This window comes from Ochotona princeps, chromosome 13, assembly GCF_030435755.1.
Source record: "Ochotona princeps isolate mOchPri1 chromosome 13, mOchPri1.hap1, whole genome shotgun sequence".
NCBI lineage: Eukaryota > Metazoa > Chordata > Mammalia > Lagomorpha > Ochotonidae > Ochotona > Ochotona princeps.
In genome coordinates, this window is record NC_080844.1 from 3,081,129 (window position 1) to 3,104,761 (window position 23,633).

General features: G+C 38.9%; 1 protein-coding gene across 1 annotated transcript; it reads right to left on the reverse strand.

Annotated features, from left to right (window-relative positions):
• Positions 1-234: 234 nt before the first annotated feature.
• Positions 235-5,907, reverse strand: LOC131481751 (vomeronasal type-2 receptor 116-like; the record flags this gene model as incomplete). The annotated part of the gene is given in 5 exon segments (XM_058671878.1): positions 235-758; positions 761-1,138; positions 3,731-3,854; positions 4,207-4,434; positions 5,572-5,907. Coding segments are annotated over 5 exon segments (1,590 nt in total), but the record flags the coding sequence as incomplete, so codon positions are not given.
• Positions 5,908-23,633: the final 17,726 nt, after the last annotated feature.

Here is a 23,633-nt window from a genome sequence, read left to right on the forward strand (position 1 = left end):
ATAATAAATCCTTGGGAACTATAAACATAAGCAGTGCTACATAAAATATGGAAATGAGTTGAATATGTTGGCATGTGCCAATGCAAGACAGCTCCTGTGCCTGGGTTTCCTCAGGTGCTGAATTTGTTCCTCCAGTGAGTGCCTGTTCAGAGCAGGTGGCTGTCAGGGCACGTCAGGCTCAGGGACTGTCAAACACCAGAGGCCCAATCAGGGTGATGGAGTCTTGAGAGAAAATCAGACAATCTTCCTGTTTCTCTTAGACCCTCTGGTGTTTTGAAAAACGTTAAAAGAATTCATTTCAGGTTTTATGAGAATGATGTAGCACGTGGGGGCAAAGATGCAGCCCAGGAGACCCACACTGGAGACCATGATGGAGAACACCTCCACAGCCACCATGACCTTTCCCTTGGTGCTGTGGTACACAGGCAGGAAGGTCACCCACACACTGCAGAACACCAGCATGCTGAATGTCAGGAATTTTGCTTCATTGAACGTGTCAGGCATGTTTCTGGCAAGGAAATCCACAATGAAGGTCCCCAGGGCCAATGAGCACAGGAAGCCCAGCACACAGGAGAAGGCAGTGAGGATGACGTGTTCATGCTCAGAGTGTGCATCTATGTCCAAAAAGGGAGGAGATGTTGCCAGCCAGATGCCACAGAGAGTCAGTTGGATGAGGAAGCAGATGGGAATGACAGTTTTAGGGGCTCCTGAAACCAGCAATCGCCTCATGGTCCTTCCAGGCTTCATGACCTTGAAGCCAGAACCACAGTGATGGTTTTGGCCAGCACGGCAGAAACAGCCAGTGTGAACATAAGGGCAAATGTGACTTGTCTTAGGAGGCAGGTAGCTGTGTTGGGATGCCCAATGAAGAGGAAGGAGCAGAGGAAGCAGAGGAGGAGTGAGATGAGCAGGATGTAGCTGAGGTTGTGTTTTTTGGCCTTGACGATGGGAGTGTCTTGGTGCTTCGCAAAGATCCCCAAGATGGCAGCTATCACCACAGACAGGGACAGAGCCATGCATGCCAGGACCATCCCCAGGGAATCATGAAAGTCCAGGAAGGTCACTTGCTTGTCCAGGTATCGGTCATGTTCTGCGTTGGCATACTGGTGATCAGGACATGTCACACACTGGTCCATATCTGGTGAGAAAGGAGAGACGCCATCATCCTACATCCAGTTCGCTGAATCACAGGCCCCTCTCTGATCCCATTTGGGTGAATGTTCCCTAGTTGTTGTTGTTGGAGATAGGGCATTAGCATAAAGGATTAGGAAGGAATGGCAATTAATAGCACCCAACTTCCCCATTGTTTGGAAAACATTCATTCTGTCATCCTCCTATGTAGCTTGTGTGCTGATGAAAACACTGTGTATTCTCACAATGCCGTGAGGTCTGCTGATTCAGTTCATTCTGCTATACAAAGAATTCCCTAGAATTTTTCATTAATAAAATTTTAAATTATTTCTTCATGGTTTCTTTAAATTTGAAAGGGATTCCTGGAGCTCAAGTGTCCCGTGTTCTTACACATGGTACACTCGTGTGGCATCCTCATGTGTGGCATGAGTTGGCAGTCTCCTCCTGCTTTATTGTAACATATATTTCCCTCACTTCTCTCACAACTTACTCTACCAACCACACTTGGTCCACATGCTAACATGATGGGCTGGTGCAAGGTGGGTGCTCAATGTCAGTTGTTGAAAGTACCTAACTTGCTTTTGTAACAAGCATAGGAAGAAATGCTGATATGAGTGGGAGGCAGAGCAAGCGTATTATTGCTCTATCAAGTTACTACATGGCACGTGGTTTTCAAAGAGTAATCAGTATGATTTGGGGACATTTCATCCTTCAAGATTATACATGTAAGCCTTGATAGCTTTGCTTTCCGATGCCCCTGAACTGGTAGTAGAAATGACCCTTTTTTGTCATTCAATCTTGTATGCAGCACTACTGAATACAGATGGTGAAATACAGTTACTAACACATGGTTTAGCCTGAGTAATGCTGTCTCACTATAATTTCACTTCAAAATGATACCACTATAGGCACTTCTTTTTAATGAATTGCCATTGTGTTTTCCTGTTTGTTTCTGTTTTGAACAATTACTGTGAATCTAGCCTCCTCTGAAAATTTTTGATGCAGAGGCAATATGCACCCTTTTTACATCAGCTTGATTTGTAACTATAATCATAGACATCCACACTTCCACTGACATCCTGCAAATGACCTTCACTTAGAATTGAAAACTGCCCCTTGGTCTGGGAATACCTCAAAGTTTCTTTGGAGATCTCCCCAACCAAACTGCTGGACTCAGAACCCTAACCAAGAAAAGACAGAAGACAGAACAGGTCAATCATTCATCTCAGCTGTATGTTGGCAGCGAAATATGGGCCAAACGGAGACTTTATGATGGACCATATCAATCAGTGGACGACCTCATTGAGCGAAACTGGCAGCGATTCATAACTGGAGAACTATTAAAACCACTTGATCAAACATCTCAGAGCATGCCCCACATCCGGGACTTGGGGTGGGCAGGAAACCGGGTGGGGCTTCTCCCTCAATATCCCCCTTTACCACAGATACTTTATGGAAACAATATGGACAGAATTGTATTACCCACTTCCCTATACCCCATGAACCTTTTTTTTTAACCATGATTAACTATGTAAAGATTGTCAACAATAATACAATAAAATAAATTAAAAAATAAAATAAAAAGTCACAATAACAACAAATAAAAAGAAAGCTGCCCCTTCTCTTGTAAAGCTCATGAATCTTCTGCTGTTGTTTGGTCATCAATCACAGATAAGTGCTGAGTTTAGAAAATCAATTTTCCTGTAGTTACATTATCATTAGCATGACTAACTCAGGGAAGAACACACTGAATTCTGGGATGTGCACCAAGTGAGGCATTCTTAAGGTGATTTTGCTGTTTTGAGTGGATAGCTGTGTACTTATCTTTGGAACAGTGCTTTCCAAACTTCATACTGCTGAAAATCTGCATGATTCAATCCCAGTAGACTAAGGCATTTTCAATTTCATGCAGATTTTTCAACGTGTTGAACAAATTTATCACTACCATTTAACACTGACATTTCATAAATTTTATGGAGATCCCAGAAGTGTTGTTCTGCATGAACAAACTCTGTGGGCCCACACACACACACACACGCACGCACATACACATGCATATGTACAACTCATGAACTTGCACACACACATGCAACCTAGACACAGACATAATCAGTAACCTCATCATTTCCTACAGAGCCATCATCTCTGTGGTTCCTAATTTGGTATAGATTAGGCTCTGTCTTAGATTTTCTTCACTTTCCTTCTCTTTCTCATCCTCTCTCTAGGGTCTTAGCTGAGTGCTCTATCACTGATCTGCATTGTTATGTACACTTAGTACATTTTAGTGGTCATTCTATCCCTTCCATACACTTTGTTCTGTTCATGTTTTCTGCCACATTTCAGCCTGCATGCCACCTGCATCATTCTTCCTGTGTCATTCAATCTCCTGTTTGCGTTTCTGATAACACAGCAAACACAATGCAACAGGGAGAGCTCCTTGAGTAGAGGGATGAATGCTGTGTGTGAAAAGCAATTGTTTTCTGAAGGTAGGCAGAATTCTCTCCCAAGGCTTAGCCCACATATTGGTCATTCTTAGAAAGCACTGAAAGAAAGTCAAAGAGAGGTGTGGAATTTCTTCGAGAGGAGGATGTGCACTTACCAGTCTCTTTGGCAATCTTGCTGTATGGACAGAGAGTGCAGTCGAAACAGCAGGTGGGCTCTCCCTCCCGGGTGGTCCTCCAGAACCCATGGCCACAGCTGGAGCTGCACATGGATTGTGGGGTCTAAGGAAAATGACGCATCTGTTGGTCACAGGTGAAGCTGGTCAGGAAAACATTCCTCCCAGGTAATGATTTAGAGTTTGGGAGACCATGAAACTCCAATGGTGAATACCTGATTTCCACTACACTAAGTGTACGGCATATTGCACATGTTTGGAGGCAAGGAAGTCGATTCAAAACATACAGGGAACAGTTGTGCATAGTCTCCAATCTTCAGCGGAAAAGAACATGAGAAAACACTGAAGTTCAAGAGGGAGTGGTTTAAGGCCACACAACGTAATTCTGAGGTCAGGGGGCACAGATTCGCATCCTGAGAGTTTCAGAGTTTGCAGATGGAATGGCATTTTGAACTCACCTGTGTGATTCCCATGGCCCACTCCATCAACTTCACAGAGAGAGACAACTGTTGGCCTGGTGGATCGTAGGAGAAGTGTCCCACTTTCACGGTATGGCCAAGTCCTTGGGGAAATTTCCAGAAGTTGACAATGTCATATGCTGCAGCCAGCTTTCTTTTCTCATCTAAGTACACAGGGTCGCCAGCTGGATTTGTAAATTGGAGGCTCTCGAGAATGGAGTGCATCTCCTGAAAGAATCACATTGTTCTATGAGAAAGAGTACCAGATGAGATGAATCAAGGACCAAGTGTGACAAAGTCTCTGTCTGTGACCACTGCCTCCCCATGAACTGCATCACACAAAGGAAAGAACACAGAGAATTCTGTTCAATGACTTTTAGTCCCCAGTTAAACAAAGAGAAGATGACAAAGACATGGCCCATCATACAGCAGCAGGTGTGAGGTTTCAAAGCTTCTCATTTTTGAAGCCTGATTCTCCAACTTGTCCTATTTGCTCAATGTACTTGTGTGTAGTCATGGTCAGCAGAAAGAAGTGACCCACTACCTGGTGTGAACAGATGATAAGAGAGCATTCATGCCCACTGGGCACTAGAGTCCTGAGTTCCACTGGACACGGGCAGAGCTCAATCCCCAACAACAGAGTTTGAGCCTCTTGTGATGGATCCCATGCATCTGCTATGTCAACATTATTGCACTGGAATCTGAGTTGTTTGGACCACAACCCTGGTAGTGATCCAGTGTGTTCTTCTTGGTCCATGATACATGGCTGATGATAGAATCCCCTGCCCATCTGTCCTTACACCTCCAAGACAGTGTATACCTGCAAGATTCCTTGTACATTTTTACTATTTTCCTTGGTGAGGATATTCTCCCACGTGCAGGGCCATCACGTTGAAACACGTTAGCTGGAGCACCTGTCAGGCCAGGAACATAGCATACCTGCCAGTGGAGAATCATGCCTTTCTCTCCAGGTCCTGATGGTTGCATTTCTGACACCTGTTGATGCATTTTGTGTAAAGAGTGGGCCAGAGCATGCACACACACAGCATTGTGTATGTGGTATCTCCCTTTGCTCACTGTCATGTCAAAATCTTGCCAGGACAGCCACTTCAGGGAGGCTTTTGGGGGACAGCATTGCAGCGTCCTGCAGTCAGCATTGGAAATGGAGCAGTGAAAGTCCAGAGACCAGAACAGGGCGAGGTAAATGTTTTCTGGATACTTGGCAGGGGTTGCTGTATGCAAAAAGTGTTGGAATCTCAGAATCTTGCTGCGGTGGTTAGAAAAGATGAGGGTGCCATGGAAGGAATGCAACAGGAAATGTTTCTCACTGGTGGCAAAGTCCGAATGGGAGGTGGTGACTCAGACCTTCCATATTATCAGGGACCTCGTCAGCAGCAAGATTAGCTTAATAAATAATGCCTTGTCACTGAACAGAACAACCACATTGGCTGAGGACATCATGATGCGGGTTGGCTGTTTTAAATCTACTGAGGGAACAAAGCAGTTGTTCACTGGGATCAGCTCCACAAAGGCTAGGCAAAGCCCATGCTCCTGCATCTCTGCTCTCAAATCGGACAGAAACACCACACCCTTCTGGTGATCCGGGATTGCCAGTCCCACCCACGTCCAGCCAAAGTGCAGCATCAGGGAGACCAATGCGAGGGCCATAGAAGTGTCCTTTGAGGCCTTCTGATAGACAGATTAGAAGTGAGGTGGCTGCTTGGTATAGCTGGTAGGCTAATTCTTTACTTCGGAGTGTGTAAAAGAAAGTGACTCTTGGTGAAACTTGCAGGGAAGGTGAGGGTGATGTGGCACAAGACAGGAGAATGGGTGTGGCATCTTTAATAAGCCATTTGAACTTTGTCTTTTGTGCTGTTGACATGGAATCTACCCTTTCTGTTCCAGGGAACTGCATTGCCGTGGAGAGGAGGAAATGCAGTCTGCATTCTGCTACTGATGCAGATGCACTGGGACAGGGATGTTTCTTATTGAATAAAAATCTCTCTTCTTATGGAGTAGTGCGAGAGAGGACTATTTCCTGAATTACAGACACTTATTTTTTTCCCTGAGATCCACAAAGGAGAATCATGAGTCCCCTGGATAGTGGGACTTTCTTGAGATACCAGCTGTGGCCTGAACTTGTCATGAAGTTAACCTTATTGTTTTCCTCTCATCAGTTAACAAGGCCTGAGAACAGACAACCTGTCCAGGCAGGCCTGCCTCAGAGAAATGAGTCCACAGGTGAGAAGAGTGGCACCCACATGCTTTCCACTGATGTCTCCCAGAGACCAGGAAAGTTCACCTTTTCCCTCAAGTGGATATTCTTCTAAAGATGACAGGACAAATTGTACTGCTTCTACAAGTGAAGTGGGAATAATTGGCCTGTAAGGAGATGAGCTGGGACCCTCTCCTCACTATAAACACATGTTGAGGATTTATTTCACTATGGAGTCCCATCAGAGGCTTAACTGGGTGAGTGTCTGTGGCTTCTAGGATGAAGCAGTCTATCTTTCAGTGTAGCGTTAAGAAAATTTTCCACTCAGGATATGAATCTTAGATTAATGAATTCTGTAATGTCATGAGTTACAGAAGCACAAGAGTGTATAGGTTTGCATGATTATCATTCTATATTTCTGCTGACTTGAATTGCAATTGCACATGCTATCATTTATTGCAGCATTTTTAAATTTAACTTCTTCATTGACTTCAAGCTTCTCTAATTAGGTATAACACACCTGAACTGACTCAGTACATTTTGGTGATATTGTATAACAATGGCAAAGTTCATTTAACTTCTACTCAGTGTTCTTAAACAGGGAATTTGGAGCAGATGGCACAATTTTTACCTTTTTCTAAACTCAGTACTTGATGGGTAGCTCTGGCTATAGCCTTCTCCTGTTTTAGTGGTTTATAGGTTGGCATGTGTGAAACCTTAAAAGTGCACTTTCACTTCTCTTTCTTGTATTTACAGGATTCTGTTGGTATTACCAATTCAATTCTATGCAGCACTTTCTTTGTTTGAAGATTCACAAATTATGATTTCCTATTAACTCATCTTGCTGCATTTTTTGTCTCCTACTTTACACTAAATTTTTGCTACCTCTGTTTTTGTTTTCTTTCTCTCAATGGGTCTGTGAACACAATTTGCACAATTTGGATATTCTCATGATTCATGCTGCATTTTTCATTTTTCTGCATTATGCAACATTTCAAAGAACAGCTGATGCATTGCAGATAATCAATGCTGTTAGATCCCCATTCTCTTTATTCTTCTAAAATTTGTCCATTTTATTAAGAAAAATGTGCTCGAGGTGAACCTATTATAGTGGAAATAATTTTTATTGGTTGATTCTGCCAGCTGACTCAATTTTTTTTATCAGCACTATCAACCTACTCACACATATTTCCTCATCAAAAGTTCTTGTTGCGTTTTAGTGTTGTAAATGTTGTCATACGTCTTCAAATGCTTCTCCCTATAAATATGATAAATCTTATGAGAGCATCAAGCAAAAATTGCTGTGGTGGACCAAGAAAATGTTGATATTCTTATCTGGTCACCATTTTGTCATTAATTTGCTTTACTAAATGACTGATAATATATGAATATTCTAATACTGTTACATATTTACTTATAATTATTGTAATAGATTATTTCTTCCTTAAGTGTGTTACTAAATGAGTTGATCAGGATCATTCAGATGTGGAAATAGTCAATCATTTAGTGAGTTCAAAGGTGAGACACAATTCTTTTTGCTTCACTAGATTAAGCTCTGGAGAATGTTCAGCAACCATTTAATCAACAATGCATTGATTCCTACAATACCACATGGCATGTCATGTGGTTGTGAACAGGTTTTCTGTTTCTGTGGTCTATTTCTGAATTTAAGTTATTGTACATGTATGTGTGTGTGTATATATATATATATACAGAGAGAGAGCATGAGAGAGAGAGGCTAGCAGCAGTTCCTCTACAAGGCCCAGGAACAGTTTATATGGAGATGAATGAACTGGAAATCACTTAATTCACAGGTTCAGATAATGGATGTGTTAGAGTATTGGGAGACCTTACTGTTGAAATGCAAATGGCTCAAGCCCTGGCCTTGGATGGCTAAGGGACAACCTTCTTTTAACAGTCTGATGCTGTTAATAAATTTTCCTATTGACCATCAGTCAGTAGTCCATGTGTGTCATTGTCAGGCTCTGTGTACCAAGTCCATCGCTGCAGAACAACAAATATATATATATATATATGATGAATATACACATGTATTTATATATGCATATATTGCATTATATACACAAATGTATAAAGCAGAAATGTATACATGCATGCATATTTGCTATATATATGCATGCATGTGTGTATTTACAGAGAAACAATTTCAAAATATTTGGGAAATCAAATTAAAATTGCAGTGTTTTATTGAAGAATTATTTTGAATTACCTAAACAGAGAATTCTTTAAAAGCTTGAAAAATGACATATACTGACAAATTTTCGTATGTTATAGAATAAGCAATGCAGACGTTTTACTATCAATAATTTTAGTAAACATTCAGAGTTTATTAAAGTAGTGGGCAAAATAAAAAGGATGATTTTGCATGAGTTTCATATAAACAGAAAGATTTATGGTGATATGAGGACTGTGTTTTGCCTTATAGGTAGTTGATATATCTTCAAATATGCTGACATGAAAAAAATATCCAGTAATGTTATCACTGAAACATGTGTATTTTTTCCAAGCTGGCATTGGCATCTTAGCCAATACCTCCCTTCTTCTCTTCCACATCTTCACAATCCATCAAATTCGTAGGCCTAGACCAACTGACACGATCACTTGTCAGCTGGCTTTTGTCCATATAGTGATGCTACTTACCACTCTAGATATTTCATCTGCAGACATATTCCAATCCCTGGGATTTCCAAATGAATTAAATTGTAAACTTATGCTCTATGTGAGTAGAGTGTCTATGGGTCTCTCCATCTCCACCACCTGTCTCCTGAGCATTGTTCAAGTCATCACCATTAGTCCCAGCTCCTTCTACTGGTCAACATTTAAACATAAACTCACAAAACATGTTTCCATTGCTTTCGTCTGTATTTGTTGCCTCAACCTGTGTTCCAATAGCAACATGATCATCTACACTGTAGCTCATTCCAACAGGACCAATCTACTCAATGTCAGTAAGTACTGCTCACTTGGCTCAATTAATTCCATTGTCAGGGCACTATATCGCACAATTAACTTGTCCCAGAACATCTTCTTTGTAGGAATGATGCTGCTCTCCAGCATATACATGGTGATTTTCTTATGTAGCCATCAGAGGAAGTCTGAGTACCTTCACAGCATGAGCATTTCCCCAAGGACCTCCCCAGCAAAAAGGGCCACCTGTACTGTCCTAGTGCTGGTGAGTTTCTTTGTGATTATGTCCTGTGTTGATATCACCATCACGTCCTTCTTATACACATTGTGGAACTATGAGCCAGCCATACCGCATATCCAGAGACTCATGGGAAACATGTATGCCACTGTCAGTCCTTTGGTGTTTATTAGTTCTGATAAAAGAATACTTGACATTCTGAGAAAAGTAATCAATATGTGCCAATTATTTCAAGAGTTGATAAAGCAAATCAGAAAGATAAAATATATCATTTGGGGAATATTCAATCATCCATAATTCTCAATGTGATAGATTATGAATAATTTTCCAAGTGTATTTTCTATTTTCACATTGTCACAGCCAAAATCTACATACCTGTCTTATTTCAAAGTTTTCCATGTATTGAAATTTCTTCCTCTTATACTTTTTGTGTAGAGGAATGTATTTTCTGTGTGTGCTCATGAGAAGTTCTTCATAACACCTAAATCTTAATTCTCTTTACTTACAAATAAATCAAAATTTACCTTTGCTTGTTGAATGCCTAGCAACTACATGTCCAATTCTAGCTTTAACTACACTGTATCTGTTAAGATAATTATCTCTACATTGACCCTGTATAAGCTCACTAAAATGTTTTTAGATTCTTATGTGTTTTTCACAAAGATTTCTTCCTCCTTGATGATACACAGTATAGACATTATTTAAGTATTTTTTCTTAAATTTCCAATTATTGGGCCCTGAGTGAAAAACTAATTGCTAAAGTGCTTGCCTTGCATGCACCTGGGAGAACATATGGGCACCACACCATGTCCCAGTGTACCCACTTCCCATCCAGCTTCCTGCATGTAGCCTGAGAAAGCACCTAAGGACAGATCAAAGTCTTTGGACTCTGCACCTGCATGAGAGACCTGGAAGAATCTCCTGGCTTTGGATCAGCTCAGCTGGGAACATTGCCTCCAGCTGGGGAGAGAATCAGCAGACAAAGATTTTCCTCTTTTCTCATCTCCTCTCTGTTTATCTGACATTCCAATACAAATAAGTAAATATTAAAAAAATACTTATTGATCCTGTAAACTCCTGAATTTATAGATTTGTATCTTGTGGACAGTTTTGGAAACTTACATAATATAAATGATTATAAGGCTGTCATTAATTTCTGTGTAAGAATATAATTTCTAATGTATTTTAAGTACCATTTAATTCAATATATTTACCCTGACTGTGCTTAAAATCAGTCTATTTAAAATGAATTTATTTGAGCAAAACATGGTAGCATAGTGACTACATTCCTTGCCTTGTTTGCAATAAAATCCCGTAACCACTCCAGTTTTTTTTAAAGTTGTGTGTATTTGTTTTTTTTTAAATTATTTTATTTTATTACATTGTATTATGTGACACAGTTTCATAGCTACAGGGATACCCCCACCCCTCTCCACACCCTCCCCCCATGTTGGGTTACTCCACCTTGTTACAAAACCACAGTTTAAGCTCAGTTGAGATTCCCTCACTGCAAGCATATACCAAACATAGAGTCCAGCATCTAGCACTCCAGTTTTAATTCCAGCAGCCTGATTCCCATCAAGCTCCTGCTTGTGGCCTAGGAAAGCAGCTGAGGACAGCCTGAAGCCTTGGGATCCTGCACATATATGGGAGACCCAGAGAACTATCCTATCTCCTGGCTTTGGATCACCTCGGCTCTGGTCATTGTGGCTACTTGGGGAGTGAAGCAGCAGATGGAAGATCTTGGTTTTTGACTCTCCAGCTACCTATATATTTGACTTTCCAATAAAAATAAAATAAATCTTTAAAAATGATTTTACTCATATAAGGTTAGCAAACTGGGTTTGTTCTCATGAGCATCACATGCTGTATGTTGAATATATTCACTTAATTTCAATATTTTACTTCTTTTAAATATGCACTTGATGCATATCATTTCATGTTATTTTATAATGGCTTTCTATATACATTTTATTGACAAACCTTTTTTAAATACCACTCTCAATTGAGAAGTTTTTGTAATGTGGAATTTTATTTTATTAGCTTATTTAATGTGTGAAAAATAATACATTGCTTCTCACATGATTTCAATGTCAGCTTGTAATGTTTGCAATTAGTGAGTTTTAATTTCTTTTTGCTCTTCAATCTTTTTAATCCAAGATAGATTTGTGATATGCCTGATAAATGTGTAAGGATGGAAAACTTGCTCCGTAGTTTGCTCCATTCCCCAAAATCATTTATTTCACTTATGTTTTCTTTTGCATGTCTTCAAAATTCCGTTCCAGCTTCTTTAGATTTTTTTAGTGAAGCTAGTAGATGTTGATAATTTTAAACTTATCCACTAGAATTGTTACACAGTGTAGTGCTTCATCCAGAAAAGCACATTTTCTAGAAGCATGCACATAACATTTCACAGTTTCTGTAATACTTGAGCATATTTCAAGTGGAATATTTTCATTTGCAATTTTTGAGCATTTTAAGGGATAACTGTCAAAAATTACATAAGCCAAAGAAATTTGTCAAAAATTACATTAAGGGATAACTGTCAAAATTATATTAAGGGATAACTGTCAAAAATCGCATAAAATTGTCAAAAAATACGTAAGTCAAAGAAATTTGTATCAACTCAGCAAACATAGTTCAACCCAGATGAAATAATCAGTTTTAGGAAGAGTTTAAAATGTTAGGCACCTTAAAATTACAACCAATTAATTAGAATAACTTCCTATACTTAGTAACAAAAATTCACAATGTTTCTTCAGATGGTTTACTAATGTAGGTAGAATAAAATACAAAAATTGTAGGTCATGAAAGAAAGTTGTAGCAAATCTAAAACAGTTGTGCCTGGAATGATAAAATGCATTAGCTAACTAAAAGGTTACTGTTTACTTCTTAGGGTATATTTTAAAAAAGCAAACATTTTTTTCCCTTGCCTGATTTATACTTAAGTGTAGGAGGACAATTTATTAGATCTGTAGGAAAACAGTTGGGGAGCCTTTGTTGAGCCATGGCCTGCTACAATCCTGTCAGAATGCTTCAGTAGTGGTTGATATAGAAATGCATTTGCTAGGAACTCTCTAAACCACAGGTTTAGATAACAGATCAATGCAGAGCTCTTGGAACTCTCATCCCCTCAAATGAACTCCTCTTGCTCCATCTCCCTTATGCCTATGTGACCCTTAGTCTGTAAGACTCTGACGCTGTTAATAATCTTTGGCTATTGACAATCAATCAGTAGTCTATGTGCATGATCATTGGTTGCATGCAGCAAATCCATTGCTACTGGACAGTGAACAATTATGTGTACCAAAATGACTTAGGAAATATACAAATAGATCTACCCTTTTAAATAACTTTTGCTACAAGAATTGTAAAAACTGAGTTTCAAATGCTAAAGTATTTTCTGATTAGAAAACACAAATAGCAATGACTGATAACACTTTAAAATTTCCCAAAGCAAATATAGCCTGAAAAGAATGGCATACATCTAAGATTATGAGGCATTTTCATTTAGTCTCAAAAGGACCTGGATTCAAATGGCATTATTGGGAAGCAACACCTTTTGTTTTGTAAAATACACATATATCTCTGCGGGCTGTGAGAATAGAGCCTTTGATCAGTAGGTGTTGACTCTGACACCACACTCATAGAACCAAAAGTGTTTACAAAAACAAACATGAAAAGATAAATCTGTGGTCAATATTCACGCTTTAGAAACTTAAGGAGTCTTTATTAACCAAATTTGGTGGGAGCAGTGCTTACTAGAAATTAGCAAGTGAAAAATTATTATGCTACTTCAGTCTGAGTCAAGACACTGAGAGGAAAAAAAAACAGATTGTAACTATGAAATCCATCCATTAAATTTAAAGCCTATGTTTAAGTTTTCCCAGCAATATAAATCATTCTAAAAACATGAAGTGAGCAACTGGATATATGTGTAAAACTAAATACATCTGCCTGTTACTGGTTTATTCGTTTATGTATCATTGTCAGCCTTTTTTTTTTTGGAATTCTTAAAAGCACACACATTAAAATTAGATTCATATAATTTTATGGATATATGCTGTGGAAGTATTTTGATATGATAAAATTGTGCACTGCTCAGCACTCACCAATAGCTTTCATATAATCCGAATAGTCTGATTAGTTGTTGCCTGTACAAAATTAGAGGTAAATCTTCTGATATTTCCAAGAAGCCTCACTGTAACTACCAAAGTCCCCAAATTAAAAACTTCTGAATGTTTTGGATGCCTGCCAAGGAAGACAAGAGGGCTTAAAGTATATGACAAAGGAAAGCTTTTTTGTTTGTTTGTTTGCTTGTTTTTTTGTTTTTGCGATATAACACAATATGGATTAGATTCAATTAACAAGAAAAAAATCATCACTTAAATGCATTTTAAAAAAGAACAGCATTTGTTAATTTAAAGGAATGGGAACATAATAAGCATCTGAAAACAAAAAAAAAAGACCTTAATATATAAAAAACATTGATTTAACCTATAACTTGAGACAATGTAATAGCTTTGGACCATTCTCTACTGCTTTCCCAGGGCAAAAACAGGGAGCTGGATGGAAAGCGGATCATCAGGACATGAATGAGTGTCCATATGTGGTTCTGGTGCACACAGGATAAGGTTTTAGGCACTAGGCCATCAAGCTGGGCCCACAATGGCTGATTTTTGGCCGAGCTTACAAAAGAGCATCCACTTAACTTACGCTCATCAACATTGTCAGGAAAAATCCACATGGATACTGCCTTGACTTCACTGGAAGAGTCTACTGGACCCTTATTAGAATAGAGCCTATAAATACAAATAAATATCAAATAAGCATATTACATTTATTTTTACTTTTCCTGAAGCTATCCTTCTCTTTAAATCTAGGTCAACTGGAGAGACAGCCATTCAATTTAGAAGAAAATGTTACCTAATGAAGTCAGTAGTTGTTCCAATGAAGAAAACCCAGGAGAGCTGACACAAAAGCAGACATCGCAAAGTTTATAGCAACTAAAGCTGGCAAATAGAAGACACAGTGGTTCTAATCTCACTTCTCTTATACCTTTGAGGCCTGGCAGAAAGGACTAGTAAAATTTGAAGAGATTAAAACACAAGCTTATACCCTGTGGGTCATCAGGATCAGCACCAGTTACTTTATCCAAAATAATCTGCCACAGGAAGTTGATATTTAGCATTTTACTCTTTAATTTTCTTTACAATGTAAGTTGGAAATATCTCCCTCTCTTATATTGCCACATTTTGAAAGCAGATCTTTCTAAAGTGGCATATGTCTTCAGATCATTTATCATTCTAATCTATCAATTCTATTTTTAGGTGTAGATTAACTTTAATTCAATATTTTAGAATTAGGGTCAACAACTGAAGCTGCCAATTAACTTCTAGTCTGATGAGCAGGAACGATGTTATTAACATAAAAATTATTTTACTCTTTCCCTGTTCTTTTTAATTGTATCTTTTATTTTAGAGAACTTATTAGCATATTGGATTTTATCTCCTTGTTCTATGACCTTATCTGATCCTATTTTCTTTGCCTCTTCGGTCCCATGCTTTCTTCTTCTTTCTTACTTTCTTCCACTCTTTTTGCTCATCTATAAACAATAACAGGGTTTCTGTGAAGTCAAAATAAGCATATACATCTTGAAGTGTTTCATCAACTGCAAAGAATTATTCACGTAGTGGTGAATATTAGTGTATCATTTTACACCCACTCTTTACCTCTTTCCCAAAACCACTCACTTTTGCCAAGTTCAGACTTAATTCTTGTGGTTTTATCTTATAAGATTACTTTGCAAAAAGTGAGTTATTTTGCTCTATAGCTTCTAGTTGTTTGTGTATTTTTTTAAATTTTAATAAAGGTTTAAAATATTGACCAAAAAAAAATAGAAATGGGAGGTGAAGTATTCCTGAGTTTTATACCTTGAACTTCTGAAATAACCACTCCACTCCCCTTAAAAGTTCTTGCTGTTTCACTACTAATGAAGATGTAAGAAGCCTTGTTATATAGACCTGAAGTGCCCATTCCTGAATATTATCAGCATTGTAGAAGGTCATTGATTACAATTATGAAAACTAATGTTTTTTTCCTGCTTTTAATTGTTCTTTTTCATTAAGTCATGAACAAAATTTATTTTTTTCTCATAAATTGATGTGGATGCTGTGTCATCAGACTTAATCTTCACCAACTAGTTATCAGTTAATTTTATACTTTTACATGATTTAGTCCTATTATTATTTTTCAATTTCTAGGATTCTATCTTTTTTATTTTTTTTATTAATTATTACACATTATGTGACAGTTTCATAGGCTCTGGGAATCCCCCCCACCCCTTCCCACGCCCCTCCCCCCTGGTGGATTCCTCCACCTTGGTGCAGTATTACAGTTCAAATTCAATCAAGATTCTTTTCTTGCAAACATATACCAAACATAGAGTCCAGCTACTTATTGTCCAGATGGGTTGAACAGTTTCTTGGGGAGACCATTTCTGGTCCAAAGTTAGAGCTGGTAGAATATCATCCCAGTCAATTAGGAGTCCCAATATAACATTAACAGCAATTTGTAACATTATGGAATTGACATGGTTTTGTGTAACCAGTATGTTAAAAAAAAAAAAAAAAAACACATTCCTTTACATTCCATGGGACTCTTACAGAATACAACTTAGCTTTCTTTACTGCAAGTTAGGTATGAGACATATTTTACAAAGAAGTGTATATCTGCCAACTTGTGTGTTTAAGTACAGCACATTGACACTGAATTCACTGATAAAATTCATGGGTAACATAAAATGTAGAAACAGTGGAAGAAATGATAGTGCATTGGATTAACTATCCTCACATCTGGATGTTAGTCTCTATTACACAGCTACTATACATCCCCTTAAATGAAAAGACACAAAACAAAATCAACAACAGGAAGAAAAAAGAAATTAATCACACCATGAAGTTAAATAATAACATGCTACTAAATGACTAACGTGTAGCTGAAGAAATGAAAATCAAGAACCTTCTTGCAGAAATTGATGCTTCACCAACAAAAATGAACCGAAACTATATCACATGGGTTTTGATGTTTTCAGTTAGTTTCATCTCTTCATAACACTTTCTTCTGATTAAACCATTAAATGACTCATAGCTTACCTGGTAGATCAATTCTAAGAGCTCAAGAGAAGGCTAATCCACCACAGTCAAGTGGGATGTAACCAAAGGACACAGGGCTGATTCAAGATAGAGTGATTTTTATTCTTGCCTGTCATGCAATAAGATCCTGTATGGGCACTGGTTCATGTTCTGGCTGCTCCAGCTCTCTGCTTGTGGTCTGGGAAAGCAACAGAGGATGGCTCAAATCCTTTGGACACCACAATTTCTTGGTAGACCCAGAAGAAACTCTAGCTCCTGATGTCAGATTGGCTCAGCTTCAGCCATTGCAATCATTTGTGTAGTGAACCAGGAAATGGAAGATCTTTCTCTGTAAACCTCCATTTACAATTAAATAATTAAAATCAAATAAACATTTAAAAATGACATATAGTGTAAAACTATAGTACATTATATCAATAGAATGAAGGCTAACAATTAGATTATCTTCTAATTAATTGTAGAAATGGCATTTGATGGAATCCTTCATTCATGCATGCACAAATTCCTCATAATGAAAATTACAAGTCCTATGTAAAAACTTCAGCAAACATCATACTGAATAGGGAAAAAGCTGAAAGTATTTCTACTTAATTTTGGAAGCAGACAAAATGCCTTTTCTGTCTGCTCCTACTAAATCTAGAAATTTTAGGATACACACATGGACAAAAAATGCATATGAATAAAAAATAAAGAAGCAAAATTATGCCTGGTTTAAAAAGTTATTAACTATTAATAAAAAAGAAACCTATGTACTCTAGCAGATTTGTTTTAAATTATATATATGAATTCATTAAATGTGTTAGGATACAAATATACAAAAATATCAAAAGTGTTTTCATATTCCAAATATATACATATGCATTTAAAAAATCATGTGGAAGATATTTGCAGTGAGAATTTAATAGCATTAATTAACAAATTACACACATATGCATGTATTGGAAACACTCCAATTTCATGAATTCTTTTTTCCTACTCATTTATTCATTAATTACATTGTATTACATGTCACAATTTCATAGGTACTGGGATTCTCCCCCCTTCACCCCAAACCCTTCCCCCATGGTGAATTCCTTCACCTTGATGCATAACCACAGCTCAGGTTCCGTTGGGATTCCCTAATTACAAGCTCACACCATGCAGAGTCCAGCATCTCACTGTCCAGTCAAGTTCAACGGCCTCTTAGGGAGGCCCTCTCAGGTTTGAAGGCAGAGCCAGCAGAGTGTCACCTCGATCAATTAGAAGCTCCAACATATCATCAGCAACAATCTAGGTACGATGAGACTGGTGCAGAGTCCACTGATTGACATAGTCCATCTTAGAGTTTCCCCTTGTCCAGTTTTTTGCTTCAAACATATAGCTGAAGTGGTTAATTGATCTACTCCATCTTCAATCTTTTCTTGGAATTTTTGAAGAATTAATTTTTTAAAATATTGATACTACTAAAAGTAACTTAAATAATTCACTGTCTTCCAATAGATTATTTTCTGTTATTGTTTCACTAACTACATTTGTAAACCCAGCTTCTCTTTCTGCACCTTCTGGGATTCCTATCCCTCTTATATTTGGCCTTTTTTTAAAGATTTATTTATTTTTATGGGCCCGGTGGCATGGCCTAGAGGCTAAATTCCTCGCCTAGAATGCCCTGGGATCCCACATGGACACCGGTTCTAAAGGCAGCTTCACTTCCCATCCAGCTCCCTGCTTGTGGCCTGGGAAAGCAGTTGAGGATGGTCCAAAGCCTTGGAACCCTGCACTCCAATGGGAGACCTGGAAGGAAGTTTCTGGCTTCATATTGGTGCATGACCTGCTGTTGCAGCCACTTGAGGAGTGAATCATTGGATGGAAGATCTTCCTCTCTGTCTCTCCTCCTCTCTTTATATCTGACTTTGTAACAAAATAAATAAATCTTTAAAAACAGTAATGATTTATTTATTTTTATTGGAAAGGCAGATGTACAGAGAAAAGGAGAGACAGAGAGGAAGATCTTCCGTCCTATGACTCACTCCCCAAGTGAGCTGCAATGGCCAGTGCTGTGCCAATCCAAAGCCGGGAACCAGGAACCTCTTCCAGGTCTCCCACACGGGTGCAGGATCCCAAAGCATTCGGGCATCCTCAACTGCTTTCCCAGGCCACTAGCAGGGAGATGGATGTGAGGTGGAGCTGCCAGAATTATTACCGGCACCCATATAGGATCCTGGCATATTCAAAGTTAGGACCTTAACTGCTATGCTATTGCACCAGACCCCTATTTGACCTTTTAATAGTGCCTTTCAAGTCTTGGATACTTTTTGTGCCCTGTTTCAGCTCTGCTTCCAGCTTTTTTGGGTTTCACCCTGGTGACAGGAAATATCTTCCAGTTCTGAGATTTTTTTTCTTCTGCATCCTCCATTCTATTTTGGAGACTCTCCACTGTACTTGTAGTTCACTCCACTGTATTCTTCATTTCTGATATATCAGCTTTCATTTGATTCATTTCCAGTGTGACATACTCGTTAAATTCCTTGAATGCCTGCTTTATGTGCTTCTCATTCTTGATAAGAAGTTTTGTAACAAGTATTTTGAATTCTGAATCCCCCATTTTCTTGATGTCTTCCTCTGTGAACTCTGATGTTGGCAAAGTGTTTTGCTCCTTTGCAGGGCAGTCTTCAGCAATATTCATTGTGACTCTGTCTCTTGTTTTGCTCTTGGTCATTGTACCAGAAGGTTAGCAGAATATTCTCCTTAGGGTAGATTTAAGCTGTGTCCCAGACAGGTCTACAGTTCGATTTTACTTATTGCTGTTGATAAACAGCTCTTTGTTTGCATTGAATTGTGGCACTCTCCAGGGAATTTCAGGTGTGGGTTCTTAGATTTTCATATCTTCCATTCAATGATTCCCTCACGAAGTGAGCACAAAGGCTAGTGATGTGTTGATCCTAAGCTAGGAACCCAGATCCTCTTCCAGGTCTCCCACATGGGTGTAGTGTTTCAAGGCTTTGGGCTGTCCTTGACTGCTTTCCCAGACCACAAGCTGGGAGCTAGATGGGAAGCAGGACCGACAGAATTAGAACCAGCACCCACATGGTATCCCACTGCATGTAAGGTGAGGACTTTACCCACTAGGCCAGAGCGCTGGGCCCCATTTTTCTCTTAATATTTCTGATTGTTTCCTACACAAAACTGCATTTGTGCTGACCAGTGGTATGAGAATAAATGTTTTACTTGTTAGATTGTTGGTGATTTGTTACTCAGCACTGAGTAACAGTGACCTTCAGATATATCTAATCCTTGACCTTCAGATATATCTAATTATGTCATTACATCTATCAGGAAAAATTAAGTGAAGCTGAACATGAATTGGCACGCCACCAGTAATCAGAAATGGGATAGAGAAAGATTTGATAAATTTTGTGATCTGAAGCTGAAGTCAGCCTTGTCGCATTAGAAGAAAACTATGATTAAGTGGTAGCTTGGGGCACAGTCTTACCCTAATGTCCTGACACAAAGTTAGAAAGCTCCCTGTGATGTCACAAAGATGCTCAGTCAAACCTTGTCCTGCAGTCACCATGGAGACCTCTCTGTGACTCAGCTCTCAGCCCTTGAACCTTCAAGCTTCCTCTCCAAGCCCTGGAGACATAAGGAGTCTTGCTCCCTGCTTCTGTCTTGGCGCTGCTAGAACCTAGTGGCTGAATGTGTTTGGTAGACTGTTGGCCCAAGCTATGGAGGCCCCTGGTATGGAGGGGCCTGAATGTCTGTGTTTGGTAGACTGTTGGCCCAAGCTATGGAGGCTCTGGTATTAGACAATGAAGAGGGAAGGCCCCTGACCATCTGAGAGACTCCATGATACTGAGAAGATCACGGCATATGTGGTGGCCTCAGTGGTCCCACAGAGGAGGATGTGGTGATCTCTTGTACTGGGTTTGCTCTTTTACTGAGTTTTCTGGTTCACAGTAGATGACGAGGGTTCTGTAATACACTCCCATGCTGAAGGATGCTCAGGAGGGGGAGGATGGCCTGTGCACAAGGAGCAGATGTGAGAACCATTCAGTCTGATATTCCAGGGAATGTTACTCTGTGATGGCCTTTGACAGGAACTTGTGTATGTTTGTATTTGTGTGTATGTGTCTGTTTGTGCATGTGTATGTTTAGCCTGGATATGAAGGAAACATTTTACTTTTTTCAGGTGCAGGAAACAGAATAGACAATGTATCCCTGTTTGTTTGAAGAAGCTGTTGTAGGAAACCAGGTACAAGGGGTAAAAAGTCAAATTAACATTCTGAAGATCATAACCTTTTATTTAATATTTTTTGATACAGTTTAGTTGGCACTGGGTTCTCCATTCCACCTCCCCAAGTTCCCTCCCATCCCTTCTGCTCTCTGCACCAATCTCACAGTGGGTGTCTTTTATGAACTTTCCCCAAGTCCTTCATGCTGCCACTGGATTATCTCCCAACCATGTAGGAGACTGTCAGTCATTTCGTTGTGACTTCATTCTTATATCCCTGGGCCATAATGAATCTTTGTTATTTGTGGGCAGTGCCGCAAACAGTGATAAAAAGGACATTGTCCATTTCAGGTAATTTATAAACAGTCAGTCTCTTACAGATGCTTGGTTAATGAATTCAAGCACAAGATCCTATTACAAATGGTAATGAATGTATGAAGTGACATAAGGTAAGATTCACATGTAAGATCCCAAGATTTGACATTATAGTATCTTATATTAGAGCAAACATGATATCTGACCTTTTGGGATTGGCTCATTTCCCTTAGCATCAATGGTCTCTAGTTTTGCCCACTTGGCCACAAAGTATTGTATTTCACTTTCTGATATAGCCAAGTAGTATCCCATAGTGTAGATGGGCAGATAACTGGCAATTAGTTTGTTTCCATGTTCTTGTGGTTGGTGACCATGCTACAATGAACATTGGAGTGCATGTTGCTTTCTCATGTAACAAGTCTTTTGGATATATTCCTAGAAGTGCTATTGCTGGGTCATATGGTAGGTGGAGGTTTAATTGCCTGCATGTTCTCCATACAGACTTATATAATGGTTGCCCCAGCCTGCAATGCCACCAGCAGTGGAGTAGGGTGCCTTTTTCACTGCAAGATTGCCAGCAGATGTTGTTAGTAGTTTTCTGTATGTGGGCAATTCTTGCTGGAGTTAAGGGGAGACTCAGTGTTTGTGTTTGAATTTCCCTTATTGGCAGAGACCTTGAGCATTTTTTCTTGTGTCTGTTAGTCATTTGCATTTGTTCCTTTATAAAATGTCTGCTCATTTCCCATGCCCATTGCTTCACTGGTTTATTTCTTATGATTTTATTGTTGCTCTGGAGTTCTTTGTATATTCTGGAAATCAGCCCTTTGTCTCCTGTGTAGTGTGCAAAGATCTCCCATTCTGTTGGTTGCCTTTTTACTTTGTTGATTGTTTCCTTTGCTGTGCAGAAGCTTCTTAGCTTAATGTAGTCCCATTTATTTATTGTGTTGCATACTTCCTTTGCTTTTGATGATTTTTCTAGGAGGTCAAGGCTTACACCTGTATCTTGCAGAGTATTTCCAACTTTATCTTCCAAACGGTTTATTGTTTGTAGGTATAGGTTTAGATCTTGTAACCATTTGGATTTGATCTTTGTGTGTGGTGAATGGTGTGGGTCTTGTTTCTTATTTCTACAAGCTGCGAGCCAGTTATCCCAACAGCAACTAATGAAGAGACCTTCCTTTTTCTCAGGTTGTTTTCTAGATTGTTGTTGTTCGTTTGTTTGTTAAAGGTTAGATAGATGTGCATGTGTGGTTCCCTTCTGAAATTTTTTCTACTCCATTGACCTATATTTCTGTTTCATTTTTCCATATGCCTGGATGCTCTCATGTTTGGCATGTAAATGTGTATTATTGTTATATTTTCTTGGTGAATGACTCCCTTTATCATTATGTAGTGTCCATTCTTATCTCAATATCTCTCGTAGTGAAATCTATATCATTTGAAATTAGAAAAGCTACAGCAACTTTTTTTCTTCTTTCCATTTGTGTGAAGTTTCTTTTCCCATCCTCTCACTCAGTTTCCTTGCAACTGTGTTGATTATGTATGTCTCCTGTAGGCAGCAGATACTTGGGTACTGTTTTATGATCCATTGTTTTATTCTATATCTTTTGATTGGCAAGTTTAGGCCATTTGTGTTAAGAGTCAGTATTGAGAGGTTATGGTTTAGCCCTGTCATGATTGTATGTGTGTGTGTGTGTGTTTGCATGCTGTTGTCTCTGTTTAATGTTGTTTCCTTTCATGAGTCATAATGAGAAAAATCTTCCCCTTCTGTCTGATATTCTTTCTTCTGCAGCATTCATTCTATTGGTCAAGCTTTTTTTTTCAATTCTGAAATTTCATTGTGATCTGGCTTATTTTCTCTGCTAATGTTATTTTTGAAGTCCTTGAGTTCTGCCCAATGCTTCTCATTGTCTCTGCATAGTTTCCTGATGCTTTTTAAATTTTCCTTATCTGGTAGCTTTTTCCTGTCTTCATCTCACAACTCTGAGACTGAGGTTATTTTTTGGTAATTTTTTGGGCATGTGCTTTCTCCTTCATGTGAATTATTTATTTTCTTGGTAACTCTTCCTGTTTATATGTGTTTTCTTGTCATTTTGCAATGTTAGCTTCTGATGTGTTTTTAGGAGTTCCTGGGACCACTATATTGGTCCACTGCCATGTGCATTGTGTGGCCCATCAGATGGCCAGGCAACTAGGATGTTTGTCAGCTGCTGCCAACTTGTGTGTGACTGGTGCTTTCACTTTCCTCAGCATTCACGTTTCCCAGTCTCAGGTGGGTGTGGAACTTTGCAACTCAGAGCCTGCAAATTCCGGTTTTGTACACAAGCCCTTTCCTGCTGACGACTTCACAGCCTCTACCCACTGGGAAGT